The sequence below is a fragment of the Equus quagga genome, chromosome 7, assembly GCF_021613505.1.
Source record: "Equus quagga isolate Etosha38 chromosome 7, UCLA_HA_Equagga_1.0, whole genome shotgun sequence".
Classification (NCBI taxonomy): Eukaryota; Metazoa; Chordata; class Mammalia; order Perissodactyla; family Equidae; genus Equus; species Equus quagga.
The window spans coordinates 110,859,484-110,877,756 of NC_060273.1; the positions used below are offsets into that span (position 1 = coordinate 110,859,484).

Sequence of the window (18,273 nt, forward strand, 5' to 3'; positions counted from 1 at the left end):
AGAATAGTAACGTGTTTTCACTACATCTAAGATATTTTATAATGTACATATAGCTTTGTAGGTGAAAAGTCTAATCATTTCATCAGCATGCTTATTACATTATCTAATGAAGCTAAAATTTGGTGTACTATCTGGCACTTTAATCAAAGTGTGGCTTATTATGATGATTATAACAGTTTGATTCACAATTCAGGAATGATTATATGAAAGTAATAAAATACAAGCATTTTTTTTTTCTGCTTTTTCTCCCCAAATCCCCCAGTACGTAGTTGTATATTTTAGTTGTGAGTCCCTCTAGTTGTGGCATGTGGGACGCCGCCTCAGCATGGCCTGACGAGTGGTACCATGTCCACGCCGGGATTCGAACCGTCGAAAGCCTGAGCCACTGAAGCGGAGCACGTGAACTTAACCACTTGGCCATGGGCCAGCCCCAAAATACAAGCATTTTTAACAAACATGCCAGAATTTCCATATTCAGTTGAAGGATATTCTTTTTAAAGTAGTCACCTAGAGAAACTGTATATTTCTAATAAAGTTTCTGCCACTACTTAAAACATTTTGGTAACATATCCTTTAAAACCAACTTGGACATCATTTATGAAAATTATTGCTTTACGTTATCTTAATAATTAGAATTATTCTTCACTGGCAGATTTGGTTATTACCTCCATTTAGTTTTAATGCAAAAGTCAGCTTATAAATAGCAGCAGTTATTAAATGAATTATCACTATTTCTAAGATACAATAGAATATGATTTTCAAATATTAAAAAATGGTAGGTATGAGGCTAAATTTAATCCAAAAATGTGTTCTGTTTTAATAACAGTTTAAAATGAGGAAAATTTATATAAGACATCTGGAGTCTTGGCTTCTCTTGGAAATTAAAAGAATTAGCAACAATGGGCAAGTATTTCCTCATAGTAACTATCAGTGGGAGCTGAACGGAGGCTAATCCCTTTAGAAGAGGAAATGTATTTTCACCTTAATCCCTGCTTACACAATATACATAAATATACTGACATCAGGGGGCCGTGACTCAATGTGGTAAGCCAGTCAGCATATAGGTAAAACTAAGTTGGCATTTTGGGTGGCCAAATACTCCAACTTGCCTCCTTGCTAGAGAATTACCTATCCTTGTCTTGTTGAACTCTGGAGTGGCCTTAGGATTTGTTTTGGCCAATAAAATGTAGATGGAAATGAAATATATCACTTTAGGGCAGAGCTTATGAACTAGCATGCAGTTCACCATGTCTTTTCATTTAGCTAATAAGGCAATATTCCAAGCAGAGATTTCTCCATCAGCCTTGGCCCTGGAGAAAAGACAATGAAGAGCAGAATCACAGTCCATAACAAATGGGCAGCATGAGTGAGAAACAAATCTTTGTTGTAACCCAGTGTGATTTGGGGACCATCTGTTACTTCTCTAGGACCTAGCCTATCCTGACTGACATACACACATTTAAGTTACCTACCTGGCCCCTGTAAGCAACTGAATTTGTGACCCATGCTTTTCCTATAGGCTCTTCTCTAACTTTTAGAACACGAAAAATTGAAGCTCAATGGGGTTAAATAATTTGTTCAGAGATAATGAAGTTAGTCTCTGTATCCAGGTCTGTCTGCCTCCAAAGTCTATGCACTTACTTTAATTCTTTACTCTCCTACACCATAATATGACCAGTACATTTTGCCATTATTTCTATCTCTCACAATACTGTAAATAAATAAAATGGCTTTAAAATTCACTGTTTCTGAAATATCTAATCAAAGTAGATATCTTAATTTAGCAAGGAAGTTGCTAAAATACAATAACCCTTTTTTGACAGATTTTTCTAGAAATTATATAAAATACATGTTAATATACAATTCTATAGTCTTTGGGTTTATTTTGTAAACATATTCTGTCTGTAACACTTTAAAAGAATTGTAAATCATATTTATTGTTTTGCACACAACTCAGACATTTATTAATATTTAAAAAACCTAAACACAAAGTAGTAAATTTGGCTTCTTTTCCCCACAAAAATGGGAAACATATCCTTTGTAAAGAAATTTTTAAATTATTTTTACATACCAGTTGGTTGTTGGGACTTACATTTCCAGCAAAAAATAATTAACCAGCAAAAAATTCCCCCAAAAATAACATTAACTGATTAATGGGTAAAACAGTTTACAATAACATGGTAAGCAATAAGCAAAAACTGATCAGAAAAGATCTTGCTTTAAAGTAACTTTCAAACAGGTTTCTATTATAGTATAGTTTACTTCCAAGAACTCTGAGCCCATTAAGAGCACTTCTATACATACAAAGACATAACAAAATGATACAGTATTTACTTCAACAACAAATTAAAGGTTGTCATAATATATGTAACTTAAATACCCCCCCCATTGATAAAGTGGCTTCTTATTCCTTAAACATAGAAATTCTCTCTTCATTGTAGAAAGATGAAGTCCTCTCATCAAAAGGCACATTCTTATCTGCAAGGAAAAAAATACTATAAATGCTCAACCCAGAACAAATTTAAACACATTTTAAAATATTCCCAAAGATTTGGAGTGGCAGGAAGATAATGAAAGTATTTAATCTAAGGGCATTATAATGAATGGCACTGATAAAACACATGATTACTTTGCTTATATTAATTATATCAGATACTATCTTTTGAATTATAATTCTAATTTGTTAAAAGGGAATTTATATATAACTAGTGTGGGTAATTAAAGTCTATTTCATAGTCACACTAAAATTATAGCCTCATATAATGTTCATAAATGACTTTAATTGACTTAAATATACAATATAGTTATTGTTTCTATAGTTTCTGTAAATACAATTCTTAACTGATATTTCTACACCTTCAGAAATGAGGATTAATTGAATTTGCAGGCCCGGAAGTATACTCCATGAAACAAAAAAATGTTTTTAGTATTTATGATACAGTTACAAAATGTATCATACAGAAGATAAGGTTTTCCATAACATATACAATGGGGTAAGATTGCCCAGGTTCTTACCTTGTTGACTAGTTTATGGTAATATGAGGTTACACTTTCATCACATACATATTTATAGACCTTAACTCTCATCACACATCAGGCTTTACTGGTACTTAATCCAAATGACAGCTTCCCAAAAACTTCTGCTACTTAGAGCCATTACAACCAAAAGCATTTGGTCAAACTAAAAGAACAGCCAAAGATGTGCCGATTTTATTAACTTAAAACTCCCTTTATAATCATCATTAACATTTAGAACTTCATTGGAGATATATGTGAGAATGAGTAATACTCTCTTACATCTTAGTGTTTTATCCAAATCTTTAGTAAGCAATCTATAATAGATCTTTAAATGATTATGAGATTACAATAAGCTAATAAGATCCTAATATGTTTTAATTTAAGTGTAAACTGAAGCTTTTAAAAAAAGATATTGAAGGTTACTAAAAAACAATGTAATACTTCGTCATCGTTTTACACAACCCTCGTCCTTTGCATGCTTGAAACTCTTGATCATTTTAATAAATGAATTTGTGGATTATGAAAAAAATCAATCAGTGAAATCAAGATTGCAGTTTCATTTAGGAGAGTAAGAACACAAAACGGCAGGTACCTAACCCCAACTCTATCATTAAATAGCTTTTTGAACTTGGACCACTTATGAGAATCTAAGGAACATTTAGCACTGGCACCATAAGATGTTTTGTGATCAAGAAGTACCTAGTACATGAAGAATCTCTTAATGGAGTTTCAGAAATGCATTTTGAGATTCATAATCAACCTCAAAACATATGTGAATATGCATAGTTGTCTATTATGATATATTATACCACATATGTCCAACATTTTCTTGAATCTATTTGTATTTTTCGGGAGTGTATAACTTTCTCTCTTAAAGGATTGCATTCCTTGAGTTGGGATTTTCTCAGAATTCCACCCAGATGTTGTCATCCTAACATCTACTATGTGCTACATGGAAGCACCACTCCCTAATCTCTCCCTGGCATGACTAAACTACAGACTAAACAGTACTGAAGATGTTCTTTCTCCTATGCCCATAGGAAATATTTTTAACCTATCAAGAATCAAACCCATCATCTTCCAGACTTAAACCTGGTCTTCCTCTGTATGCTTTTAACTCAAATAATGATAACGTCATCTACCTAGTCATCATTCCAGTAGAAGCACTCAGGTCCTCTCTGACTACTTCTCATGCCCGGCATTCTGCTGAGCACTACTATCTTGTCAAAGTTTTTTATTTCCTTACCCTCCTAAACTAGCTTTTGCTTCTGCTTTGACACCTCTCATCTGAACAAGTGAAACAGCTCCAAAATATATGACCTTAGTTTCTTCCCAACTGTAATTCACCTTTCACAAGGTCACTAGAATCATCTTCCTAGAACATAAATGTCATGGTATCACTCCTTCACTCCACAGTCATTGATGATTTATGACTATTTTCACAACTAATAAAATCTAAATCCTTAATATGTTTTTTAAAAATATATCTTTTTAGGTTTTGTCCCAAATCTGACTGATTTATCACAACCCTAGTACATATCTTGTGTTCTACAGAGGCTCACAACATGCACACACTCTCATACAGGGCCATCCCTTGGCTCATGCTTTAAACTCTGCCTGAAATGCAACTTTCACCCCTTTCATAAGGCTCTTATTTGAATATCTTACATATTTTTTAAAATAACTACAACTCAAGTATCACCTCTTCAGTGAAATCTCCTATGTTTTTATCCCTAACTCAGTTTCTCAGTGATCCCACAGCAGTTTGAAACATGTGGAGCTTACACATGGCATGGGGAAAATAATCAAGCATTCCTACTACCTGGAGAGGTGATATAGAAGTTGTAGAAGGTAGACTGGCAGACTCAAAGAAGCTTGGAGACAGAACCAAGGGTACACAGTATAATCTGTGTGGACCTGTTAAGAAGCTCTTTTGGCAGAAGTAGGAGAGATAGAGGCTAAAGCCCCAAACCCAAGCAAGACTGTAAGTGTACCCCTATAGACAGGACCATATTTTATAGTTTCTAAAACAGACATTTTTCATATTTTAACATCTCTGAACTTGGGATGCATCTTCCAGTTGATGGCAGGCATCTTAGAATTGCTGTCAGATAAGTGGTAGTTCTTACGTAGTTGCCATTGTCTACATGTGCATGAAGTTGATCAAAGCTATTTGTATTGTTGTCACTTCAACTGAATTATATGCATGTCTGGTATTATAAAGAATGAGTTTCAGGGGCCGGCCCCGTGGGCGAGTGGTTAAGTTCACACGCTCCACTTTGGCAGCCCAAGGTTTCGCCAGTTCAAATCCTGGGCGCGGACATGGCACCGCTTGTCAAGCCATGCTGAGGCAGCATCCCACATGCCACAACTAGAAGGACCCACAAATGAAAAATGCACAACTATGTACCAGGGGGCTTTGGGGAGAAAAAGGAAAAATAAAATCTTTAAAAATTAAAAAAAAAGAAAAAAAGAATGAGTTTCATGATGTTTAAAATACTTCCAAAAAGATAATATCATGCATCATCACTGAAGCAAAAGTTATTGTATATGTAGAAAGAGATGAAAGAGTATACTAGGTTATAATTTGGTATCAGTGAAACAAATGTTTATCACTGGAACATGGTCTTGTTCCATATTTTTGCAAAGAAACAACCATGTCTTTTAAAATGGGAAGATGTCTCAGGTAGATGAAACTTTGCTAATTTCTGTTTTGAGAAACTATTATACACCAAGAAATGCATCTGAAGGCAGAAGAAGTTGCCAAATTCTTCTTTAGAAGGGATGAAAAATGTAAAGTACTGAGACGCTGGTGTATATGATTCTTCTCTTATGTAAAAGTATCACACTATTTCGTAATTAAATTGACAGTGTTTTTTTTTCTTAGTACTACAGTTTAAAATTAATAGTGTCTTAGATTAAATGAATAATGGTATAAATCTCTATGGAACTCCGACCAACCTGGAGTGAAGGAGGTGGGAAAGGAGTGTGGAGAATCTTTACTTAATGACATTTAAATCTTGAATTCACAATGTTTAAATTGGAAATAACTACTGAAACTGACAAGTTCAAGTTTTCACCGTTAGAATTTAAGATCTAAAAATTATTAAGAATGTTATATCCTCATTCACCCACATTCTATGGTAATGACACATAGAACTAGTACAGACAAATCTATTTTAAATGTATAGTCTCACATGAAAGCAGACATTGGTAACCAGAATATTTAATGCCTTGATGGATTCCAAAGTATTTAAAATAGGGTATGCAACATTTTGGGTTGTTTGTGCTACTAAGTTTTACAGCTAACTACATTTTTTAAAAAAGGACATTCATTCATTAATCACCAAACATATATTGAGTTTTTATTATCTGCCAGGAAAACTGCTTGATACTGGGAAGAATGCTGATGACAAAAAAGAAAAAAGAAGAAAAATAAAACATAATTCCCTGCTCTCTTATTACAGAACTACAAATAAAGCATGGAAATCATCCAGAGAACAAAAAAATTTGGCCTAAGAAAGGAAGTCTGAATTCTAGTACCATCTCGGTCAGTTATTTACTGGATGCTCTGAAGTCCTTTTTCTCAATAGGGGGTTAAAACAGTTTCCAAGAGAAGATTAAGGACATCTTTTCATGGAAGTCTTCAGGGTGAAAACACAACCTATGGAGGCCCAAAGCTGGGAACAAGTTTGGAGATGCAGTGGAACCACATTATTTGTCAGGTGACTTGGTAAGGAGGAAGAGTCAAGACACAATGGAGTGAAGTAAGGTTATGCAATTATCAACGACAGAAGCTCAAGAAGCACTTGAGTTTATATAATCATATTCTGGTGCTATTTATTTTACCACAATACTTCTCATACATGAGCACTTAGTCATTCCAATCTAATGATTAAATCAGACGTCAAATGCTCTATTGTTCTGCCATTTACAGAATTCCCACTGTACTAAAAAAACTACTCTGGTTATGACAATAGATTCCTACTCCTAAAAACAAATAAACAAAGCAGCAGCAGCAAACTTTTGGCATGCTCTATGCTTTACCCTATAATCCTACTGTCCTGGATACCTCTCACTTCTCTGCAAAACTGCTACTCATAAACAATAATTCCTCAGACTTCAAGCCTTCATTCAGTGAGTGCCCAAACCCAAACATTTCTCTCTTGCCAGGTGCCAGATTGAACCTTCAGAAAATATTTTGAATAGTCAAGATGACATATTATAAGTTGTCTATTCAACATTTGTTCTCTCCTTTTTGTTTGCTAATACAAATACTGATTTTTGTGTGTGTGAGTGAAGGGGGGTAAATCTGTTGGGAGGAAGAGACAGATCTGAGAAATTTTGATTTCCCGATAAAGAGACAGATGTGGTGTGTTCTTGCCTCCACTATCTTGTCACCTGGAATACAGATGTAATGGTTGAAACTACAGCAGCCATATAACCAGGATAAGACAAGCAAGAGGAAAGGTTCAAGAAAAGTGCATAAATGTAGACCCTGTCATCAAACAACCACTGAATCAATACCAGCAGCCAACTACTGCAGACTTCTTATGATGTGAGAAAAACTTTTCAGTCACTGTAATTCTAGGTTCTCTACTACCTGTAGTAAAACACAGTCAAACTTACAGAAGCAGAGAGTAGAATGGTGGTTGCCCAGGGTGAGGGGAGAGGAAAATGGGGAATTTCTATTCAATGGGTATAAGGTGTCAGCTATGAAAGATGAGTACGTTCTCAAGATCTGTTGTACAACTTTGTGCCTATGGTTAACAATACCGTACAGTGCACCTAAAAATTTAAGAGGGTATATCTCACGTTACATATAATTATTACAATAAAAAAATTATCATGCTTTTCTATGAGATAAAACAAGTGCGTAGTATTAATAAATTTTATGGAAACCTCAGAGTATTTTTCAAGCCACAAGAATACTGTCTCTACACATTATACAATAATAAAAAAATAGACATTATTTGCAAGGACAACTTAAAAGCTAACTCAGAAAATCTTAAACTAGCAAAACGGCTACAAATCCAAATCAAGTTTGAAAGGAAAAAGTGTCCTAGTACAGTCAAGAATATTGTTACTCTTTATTTAAATAAATTTGCAAATATTAGATTCCTGAAAATTTTTTTCTCCCAGTTCCTTTTAAAGAAGATATGTCAGTGGATTTTAGAGAATGAATATTATCTGAGAGGGATGAGAAAGGTTAATGCCTTACAATTGTGTTTAGGACTTTTCCTGTCCAACACCTTGATGTCCTTGTCCCTGTATTTTCCTCAACCCCATTCACATAAGTCGACCTTATCAGTGGTTATGCTTCACCTCCTATGTCCATCTATCCCACTATATACCTTAGACAGTCTGTAATCCAAACAATCACAGCGAAATATAAATCCTGAACCAAAGCAGTAAGCAATTTATTAAATGGATCAAATGCTATATGAACAGAAATTTGTGATGCAACTGTTCTATAGGAGTTTTCATTTAATAGAATTAGTTTAAACGAGATCAATCAAACACTTTTGGTCCAGGTCTGTGCTGTCTAACACAGTAGTCACTAGCCACCTTTGGAAATTTAAACTTTCATTTAGTTAAAATTAAATAAAATTAAAAATTCAGTTCCTCAGTCACATGTGTCACATTTCAAATGTTCAAGAGCCACATACGGCTAGTGGCTATCAAATTAGACGGGGCAACTCTAGACCACACAGTGACATGAGAAAATAGCATTACCAAATAGAATCTAATGTTACATAACATTTGTTAAAATAGCATATAAATGATTCATGCTCTTAACTAATAATTTTTGTGATGTCTACTTTTCAATGGAGCAAAGCAAATTTTCTTCTGAGTCAAGGTCCACATAAAAGTAAAGCATGCAGAAAAAACCCTACATGAAGGTTCTCTTTTATTACTTGTTTAAGTAATGACAAAGACAGCATAGTTCCCTTTAAGTGGATAAAGTACAGACTATTTTATTAGTAACACACCACTGGACATCCTAAAATACCAATTTCTATCCCAAATAAACATTAGTGCTTTGATACATTCCTATATTCTATTTACTGTGAATAACCTTAGTATTTATTCTGATAATACATTGTGCTCTACATTGAAAGCAGTGTTTTAGAAATTAGAACTATTTTCAAATTGATAACTGAATAAGGTCTTCTTAATGAGGGTTTCTAGATAAACGCTTATATCAAACCTGCTTTCTGATTCTGATACGCTGACGTTAATAACCAGAATATATTTTGTAGCCAAGTAACACTGAGCACAAATGTAATGAACACATACAAGACATTAAATTTAATGAAGCAGAACAGAAGTAACTAAAAAGGAAATTTACTGTTTTTTAAAATTACATACTTGGCAAAAATTACTAGAATAGCCTTGAAGTGACAGAAGTACTAGCTTTTAAAAGCTGCTACCAAGATTGTCAAAATGTCCTTTAGTGTATATTATTATAAAATAATAATAATAATTTTACTCTTCAGTAGAAATCAAACAGAATAGCAAGAAAATATTGCTCCCATTTGTTTTGTGTTGTAAAACACTGTTTCAAACTGCATTTTTGAGACTAGTCATGAGTATTTGTTTCCAATATTTTTCTTTGAGAAAAATGAAGGTAATTTTTAGTCAGTATGTGCTCTCTGTGATTCCCCATTAGATTTTCTATCTGAAAGGACTGAAACATCCTACACAATAGTTAAAGAATTAATAATCATTTTTCAGTTTTTATAATTCCTCTGTGCAAAATGTTTCAGTAATTAAAGAAATTCCTTCTAATATACAAAATTAGGATATCAATAGCAAATATAAGTGAAGTTATATTATCCATGCTGCTCAAGTTACTTTTTTCCACATACCAACAAATTTTCCCAATTTGACTGTACTAACTTCAACGCTTAAATTACTAGATATAATGGTAATGGTGGTTAACTCTTCAATATCCATTCGACCCCGAATGGGGTCTTAATCTGAGCTAATCATGGTACTTCCATTTTTCTTCCCAGGGTTTAGTTTAGGAATGATTACATGACCAATGATATGGAAAATAAAAACAAAAACAAAAAACAACTCTGTTGTAAGTTTCTAAGGAAACTTTTCTCAATCCTAAGAAAGACACACAAGAGAGCTAGTCGAAAGTTACCATTCTGAGTGTGATTATAGGAACTGCTGGCACCATCCTATTATCAGCCTAAAAATGAGGCCAACACATGAAGATGGGCAGAACCAAGGGGATCACGGAGGAGAGGAGCCAGGGCCCTGATGTACTGTGCCTGGAGTTGGCCCTGGCTGTGACATCTGTTAAATGAAATAATACATTTCCTTTAGGAAATTAAGATTAAACCATATATCAGCAGTTTCATATGGTTCAATTTAATACAAAGAAACAGTGAAAATAATTACCCCAAATCCCAACTACCAAGAACAATCATTAAAATTTTGATGTATTAAAAGCCTTGATAAAAATACCCCTCTCAGAAAGAGCTGACTACAAAAGGATAGTTTTTGTGATAAAATTCCAAGCAAGGAAATTCGTTTACCTCTCTGGAAATGGCTTGCTTCCTGTTATTTTGTGGATAGAATTTGAAAAATGAAGAGGAACTAATTTTGGAAAGCATTTCAACAATGAAAGCAGCATCAGCAAGAGAAGATCCAACAAGAATTACCAGCAGTTAAACTGTAGACTAATATGATTCTACATTGCAGTTGGCAAGGTAGGCAAATCATATTTACATTCCTCATTTTTAGGGTCCTCATTTGAAAAATAAAGAGTAACAGCAAGTTCTGGTTAGAGAAGACAGAATGAACAGAATATAGAATTATTCTCTTCATAGATACAAATCAAACAAATTCTTGAAAAAATGGAATGAGATTCTAGCAGGAAGAGAAGCCTAAATTACTTAAAGTCTCTGAGCCTCAGTTTTCCTATGTTTAAAATAAGAGCAACAAGAGCCAGCCCTGATGGCCTAGTGGTTAAAGTTCAGCACTCTGTCTCACCACTTCGGCGGCCCAGGGTTCGCCTCCAGGTGGTCATGGAACCACACTACCTGTCTGTCAGTTGCCATGCTGTGGCAGCGGCTCACACAGAAGAACTAGAAGGACTTACAACTAGGATATACGACCTGCACTGGGGCTTTGGGGACGAAAAAAAAAGAGGAAGGTTGGCACCAGATATTAGCTCAGGGCCAATCTTTCTTTGCAAAAAAAACCTCCTTGAAAAAAAAATAAGAGCCATAGGAACTACTTTGCAGACTGTCCTGATGATTTCATAGCACATGTAAGAAGCCTAGCACATTGTCTGGTACATCTTGCACTGAAAGTAGATATTTACTAACAAGTGACTATTACAATCGCTCCTACTGTAGTTGTTATTCTACTCAGTCCAGGCTTCCCCGCTGGGCTCAATAACAGGACCCCTGAACTTATCTCTCTAAAGACATTCTCTCTACCACTATGCTCAACTCCCTTGGTTTCTTCTACTATTTATAAGGCTGTTCTGGGAAGCTCTTGGTGAGAGCCCTCTTTCAGGGCCTAAAAAGACTTTACAACATACTCTCCATATATGTATTGACTTTTTCCCCTTTATTGGGAGAAACAAATGGCATTAAATATAATTATCACTTGTTATTAAAATGACTCACAATAAGATCTATATGCATCTTTTCCACAGATAAATTTGAAATGTTGAATAAATTGATGGCATAATGCATGTTTAATCTCTAACACCAACATTAGAAGATCAGAAAGAGTCCTCCCATTGAATCAGCTTCAAATGGAGTGAGAGAGTTTGGACTGAATATCTCCTCACAGAAAATAATCTCTAAGCTACAGAAGGTAAGAGGAATATAAACACAGCTCACCCACACCTCCTTGAAACTGCTGTCCATTAGTAAAAAAGAAATGTGTCCACCTTCCCCAAAGTGAGAGACAGAAAAAGGGGTCCGTATCTGCACAGACTTTGAAAAAAATCACAGCAAAGGTCTTGAAGGTGTTATTTAAATGATGTTTAATTTTGTTTTAAGAAGAATATAAGAAGAGAATAGAAAAACTGTTTGGTCCTGCTTCTTAGTGTACTGAAATATCCACCTTATCAAAAGCAGGTCTAGCCTAGAGAAGAGTGTTACCCTGATGTTGGCAAGGTCAAAAACAATAATGGGGAATCCCAAGTCTAGCTAATACTTGTTGGTTCTCTATTTCTGGCCTATGAATATCTGCTAAATTGTTAACTACACAAGGCTGGGCATTTTGTCCAATTTTGTTCACCATTGCATCCCCAGAGCTCAGTAGAGTGCCTGGGAACACACGACAGACATTTTATCATTTCTTCTAATGAAAAAATGAATCCATCTAATTTGCTGTGTCCACTGGGATACCTCAGAGGCATCTCCATTTCTCATGATTAAAACTGGCTTCACAGCTTTTGATCCATAATCCCACTTGTAGAAATTTACTCTGAAAATACACCTCCAACAATACAAAAACACATATACATGAGGTTATTCATTGTAGTACAATTTATAATTGCAAAATAATTGAAAACTACCTAAATGTCAATGCATAGGCAATTAGTTGAATAAACCATGGCATCTACATACCATGGAGTATTATGCAACTGTAAAAAATGAAAAATATCTCCATGAACTTATCTAGCATGACTTACAGGAGATATTACTAACTGCAACAAAAAAAGTATAAAAGAGCATATACTGTATGCTTACCTCTTGTGTAAGAAAGAAGAGAAACACAAAAAATACATATTTCTGCCAAATTTTATCAAAAGAACCACAGGGAAGATAAACCAGAAAATAATGAAACTGATTATTAACAAGGGGTGAGGTGGGGAGAACAGAGTGGAAGGGATAAAAGAGAGAGTGCTACTTTTCCTTTTTATTTTAAAGATTGGCACCTGAGCAAACAACTGTTGCCAATCTTCTTTTTTTTTTCTGCTTTTTTTCCCCAAATCTCCCCAGTACATGGTTGTATATTTTAGTTGCGGGTCCTTCTAGTTGTGGCATGTGGGACGCCGCCTCAACATGGCCTAATGAGCGGTGCCATGTCCATGCCCAGGATCTGAACCCTGGGCCGCCACCGCGGAGCATGCAAACTTAACCACACAGTGACGGGGCTGGCCCCAAGTGCTACTTTCCTGAGTGTATGTGTGTGCATATCTTAAAAAAATCTTTTGTGGTTTTTACTTTTGGAAGCATGTTAGTGTCTTTCATATTAAAAAAAAAAACAATAAAAATGAGAAGGGAAGGAGAAATCTAAAACAGAAAGCAAACTCAAATGACTTAAATTATATTTCAAATGACTACTATAACCACACTAAAGAGGAGAGGAGAAAAAGAACTAAGCCAAATCACCTACAATATCTGAACATTTACTCTTAGTCTTGGGCACGATGGGGTTGTGAGGAGAAAACTGCAAACAAACCCTAAACTCTCCTTAGTAGGTTTGTTTATTTTAGTGTTACAGGCATAGCAATTCTGAAACTGTATTAATTTTATTATAGGATTGAGCATATGAGTAAATGTGCTGATGTTACTGAGAGCCAGAATGCTGCTGGGAGTCATTCTCATGACAGAAAAAGGAGAATGCAATTATGGAAAAGGAAGAAGGCAAGAAAGAAACCAGGGGAGACAGACTGGAACAGCAGAATGGGAGATATGAAGTAATAATATCTAAAATCTGCATATATATGTGAACATGCATACATATGGGTATGTGTGTATACATGCGCAGACATATCATAGACCTGTCTGCTGAAAGGCCCAAGAAGCAAGGACACCTCAATAGCAAACAGCTCACTTAGTGCCCACTCAAAGGAACCAAGGTTCCTTGGATAAATGGCTGATTCCATGGCTGGGGCAGGGTAGATACAAAATGAGCCTGGAATATCTTGTTAGGCCAGAATGTAAGGAAGTACTTAGAAAAAATGGGACTAAGTCACAAGGGTACAGAAGCCAGCTTGAAGAGGCTCCCACTGGCAAGTACAGCAATGAATTATAAACCTTTGAACAAAAGCGAAAATCATGATTCCATGGTGTCAATAAATAAACAGATAAATAAATTCAGAACGAATGAGGGAAGGCTCTTGCTTACAGTACAATGTCAATACTGATTTGTAAATACAGAGGAAATGTTGAAGTTGAAAAATCATTATTTTGCAACTATAATAATGAAGATTAGATCAGGAAAGAATCATGAGCAGGGGCTGGCCATGGCCAAGTGGTTAAGTTCGTGCGCTCTGCTGTGGTGGCCCAGGGTTTCGCTGGTTCAGATCCTGGGTGCGGACATGGCACCGCTAGTCAGGCCACGCTGAGGTGGCGTCCCCCATGCCACAACTAGAAGGACCTGCAACTAAGATATACAACTATGTACCAGGGGGGATTTGGGGAGATAAAGCAGGAAAAAAAAAAAAAAAGAATCATGATGAATGACTGCTAAACCCAGGGGGAAATTAACAGTAACATACTGGAGAAATTGCAAAATTTGAACAGATGCATCCAAATTACCACTGCGAATGAAGGACAGATGAACATCATGGGCATCGTGTGTCTCCAGATATGATATCGTGAGGAGACAGAATGATCTATGTATATTTCAGCTAAGAATGCACAACCTGAATCTAATTATAATGAAACATCAGAACATCAGATAAATACAAAATTCAGATGCATTCTTCTATAACTATATTATGAGAGACAAAGAGAGCACACAGGAGAACAAATGAAGTAAAACGTTAAGAATAGATGAAGCTAGATAAAAAATTATAGGATATTCTTTGCACTATTTTTATTCTTGTAAATTCTCTGAAGATTTGAAATTATTCCCTCCAAAAAAGTTTGTTTTAAAGTAATGCATGAACATATTCTCTTTGATGGAAAAAAAAAAATTAAACAACCTAGAAGGAGATAGAAGGCAAAGTGAAAATGAAAATGAACTCTCAACCTCCCAATCTCACCTTTTCTCCGCTAGAAGCTAAGCTTCACTAAGTCAGGATTTTTTTTTTCTTTTCTGTTTTGTTGCTCTAACGTGTCCCAACCACCGAGACCAGTGTGTGGCACTAAAGAGTTGTTATATAAACAGGTGCTACATCATTCATTGATTGGATGAATAAATGAATGAATAGGTAAGCATAGCAAACAATTTACTGTTCTCTTTATCTAGACATTTCTATATTAAAGATTTTTTTAAGTAAATGGGGTCATACTACTAAAAACTCAAGATGATTTCATTATCAATTATCATTGATAATTATCATTACCCCTGAAATTTGCTTCTCCATTATTATCACCATTTCTACCTCCTTTACTCTCCAAACACAATTCGCTTGAATAATTTACTCCTCTCTACTTCCCTTGCTGTCACTCTAGTAGAGGCCACCCCATGTACCTGCACCAGCTAGCTGGTCTTCTTCCTGATCATCTTCCTCCTTATCTTACTCTTCTCCAATCCATGCAGAGTAATCTTCAAAACACGACTTCGATTAGGCTCCTCCATCTTAAATTTTTCCAAGCCACTTTTCATAACATGTAGAATAATTGCTAACTGATTAACATGGATCATGATCTCCTTTCTGATTCTTTGTTCTGCCTTACCCATCACTCGTACTTTTGCAAAGATCAAAAATCATTCATTCACTCATTCATTTATTCTCATGCATATTAATATAGCATCTATTTAACTTTTTTAGTTCCTTGAATATTTTATACTCTCTTTTCTTCTGGTACTTTGTGACTGCTGTCCTCTATCCAACCCCTGCCCCTATAGCCACCTTTTGTTTTGCTAATTTCTACTCATTTTTCAGGTTTCAATTTACATATCACTTCTGAGAGGCTTTTCTGGACCATTAGTTTTTGGTTAAGTGTTTTATGTCCCCATTATAAGTTCTCACACCACCCTATACTTATTCTTTCTCTCTTTGTATAACCCTGATTAATGTCTAGCTCCCTAATGGAATGCAAAATTCATGAAAAATGGGGCATAACAGAGGGATACGTATTGGAGAAAGGTCTGTGATGAGGCAGGATATAAGATAAAAGATGGCTACAGGTAATTATGTATTATAGAAACTGTCCCTCCTTTATGCCCTTCCTACCTTCCCTAGTTCTGTCCCTCTTCATCTCTCCTGGGCCACCTTCCCCACTACTACAAGAGGTATGACTCTACAACACAAATCTGACTATTTAATTTCATACGCTCTGGACAAACGACATCAATAGTTCTCCAACAACAGAAGGGTAGTAACAAACTTATTAACAGATTACAAAACTCTGTATTTCCTTCAAAAAAGCTTGTGAATCCCTGTGTCCTGCCACAGCTGATCCTCTCAACCTTGTACGTATGAATACATGCGCACAAACAACAGGCTGTATTCTAGACATTTTCTGCTGCTTGCATTCCTTAAACAAACTATCATCTTTCACAACTAAACTTTGGGTAATTGCTTCTGCCTATAACACCTCTGTCTTTAGTCAAGCACACTTGAAATAGATTAACTGGGGTTCAAAATCACTTCCTCTGTGGAAACAACCCAGACTTCCTAAGCTAATAACTTCCTTTTTTATCTTCCCTTTTTCTGTGCATGCATAGAAGAGGTGCCTTTTCAGAAAATAAAAGAAAATAATAATTATATAAAAAGTGAGACTTTGTTATATATTATATTTTATTTATATATTTTTACTATTTAAATTAATATTTTAATATTAATATATTATAAATAATATTTATGTAATACTTATAAAAGTGAGAAAAGTTTTAACACTCAATAAGAACAGATCTGAGAGTACACATTATAGCTATACTACTTGACTATGGACCATCAGTCCCACAATTTTGCCAGGAAGCACTGTTTAGAAATAGAATAATCCAGACTAAAATCAAAATATCTTCAGAATGCAAAAATAAAATCAAGTTTACTACTATTTTTCTCTTTGTCACACACACACACAGACACACACCCCATTAATACACATCACCAGTATGAAGCAGTTAAAAGGGCATAGCTCTGCAACGAGATCTACAACAAAGAGTTCTTTTGGGGATGGTATTCTATTATTTATGTCTATTTTAGCAAAGCAATGTGAATGTGAGCTGTTGGTTAGGTAGCAAAAAAAACTTCATTAAATAGAACTGAATAAAATCTGTTAGGATAAAAACTGTTAAATGAAATTCTACTTTTTCAATTTACTTATCAAAGACTTGCCTCCTGATTTAGGGAATTAAACTGCTCAACACTTACCTTCGAGGATGATTGGCATCAAACAATGTGTTATCATCATCCTCATCATCTTGTTCTAAAGGTGTCAATTCCATGTTTTCTATGTTAGTGTCCAAAACTCCGTATCTCCTAGTCTTTCGGTTTCTTCTTCTCATCCTATTAAATAGAACATATTAATGAATAAAAAAATTATTTGAATATGGTATAGATGATCCTTATATTTATTTGTAAATTAAAAATAAGTTGTCACTGTTTCTGCCATAAGAGGCACTCAATATCAGAATGGTTATATTTCAGAAATGGAACTGATTTACCGCCTCAGATTATTTTTGAAACAAAATCTACTCCTACATGCTTGTGAGCCATCACCATTTCTTCTGTCTGACATACTCTCTTCTCTCTGTCAGCTTATGTTGTTGACAGATAATCCTTTAGGCCTTAGTTCAGGTATATATTTTTATTGAAGCTTTCCATTCCAGCCTTTTTCCCACCTCCTCCATGCCTTCTTACCACTGTGCATGATTAGGTACTTTCTTCCCCACTAAGAAACTCTGTGTATATACGCACTCAAATTCTGACTGGGTAGCTTACAATCTTAGCTGCACATCAGAATCATCTAGGCTATTTTAAAAAGCTCCACAGTCAAGCCAAATCTTCACACAATTAAATCAGCATTTCCAGGAATAGGAACTAAGCATCAACATTTTGTTAAAGTTCTACAAGTGATTCTAACGTGCTGAAAACCACTATCACAGATTCAGTGGTTCTTGAAGTGTGGTTCCTTCGAACAGAAGGATCATAATCATCGAGGAATTTATTAGAAATGTAAATCCTCATGCCCATCCAGACCTAGTGAATAAAAAACTTTGAACCTGAAGCTCAGAAAACCATGTTTCAACAAACATTCTCTGTGAGTCTGATGCATGCTTAAGTTTGAGAAGAATGCTCTAGAAGAATGAAAATATCTTACGTTGCTATACATTACTATCTGTGTCTATATGAAAGGGTATCATGATTTA

The 18,273-nt window shown here is 35.2% G+C and overlaps 1 protein-coding gene across 2 annotated transcripts in view; it reads right to left on the minus strand.

Moving 5' to 3' along the window:
• Positions 1–1,933: 1,933 nt before the first annotated feature.
• The window catches only part of FAM174A (family with sequence similarity 174 member A), a 37,606-nt gene continuing 21,266 nt past the window's right edge, over positions 1,934–18,273 (minus strand). The window contains exons 2-3 of one of the 2 annotated variants that reach the window (XM_046667959.1): positions 17,276–17,410; positions 1,934–2,478 (exon numbers count right to left, since the gene is read on the minus strand). In XM_046667959.1, the coding sequence (XP_046523915.1) occupies positions 2,475–2,478; positions 17,276–17,410 (139 nt within the window). In that variant the 3' untranslated portion in view covers positions 1,934–2,474. Of the gene's footprint in view, positions 2,479–17,271; positions 17,411–18,273 lie in introns of those variants that run through there. The other variant, XM_046667960.1, reaches the window with a different exon arrangement.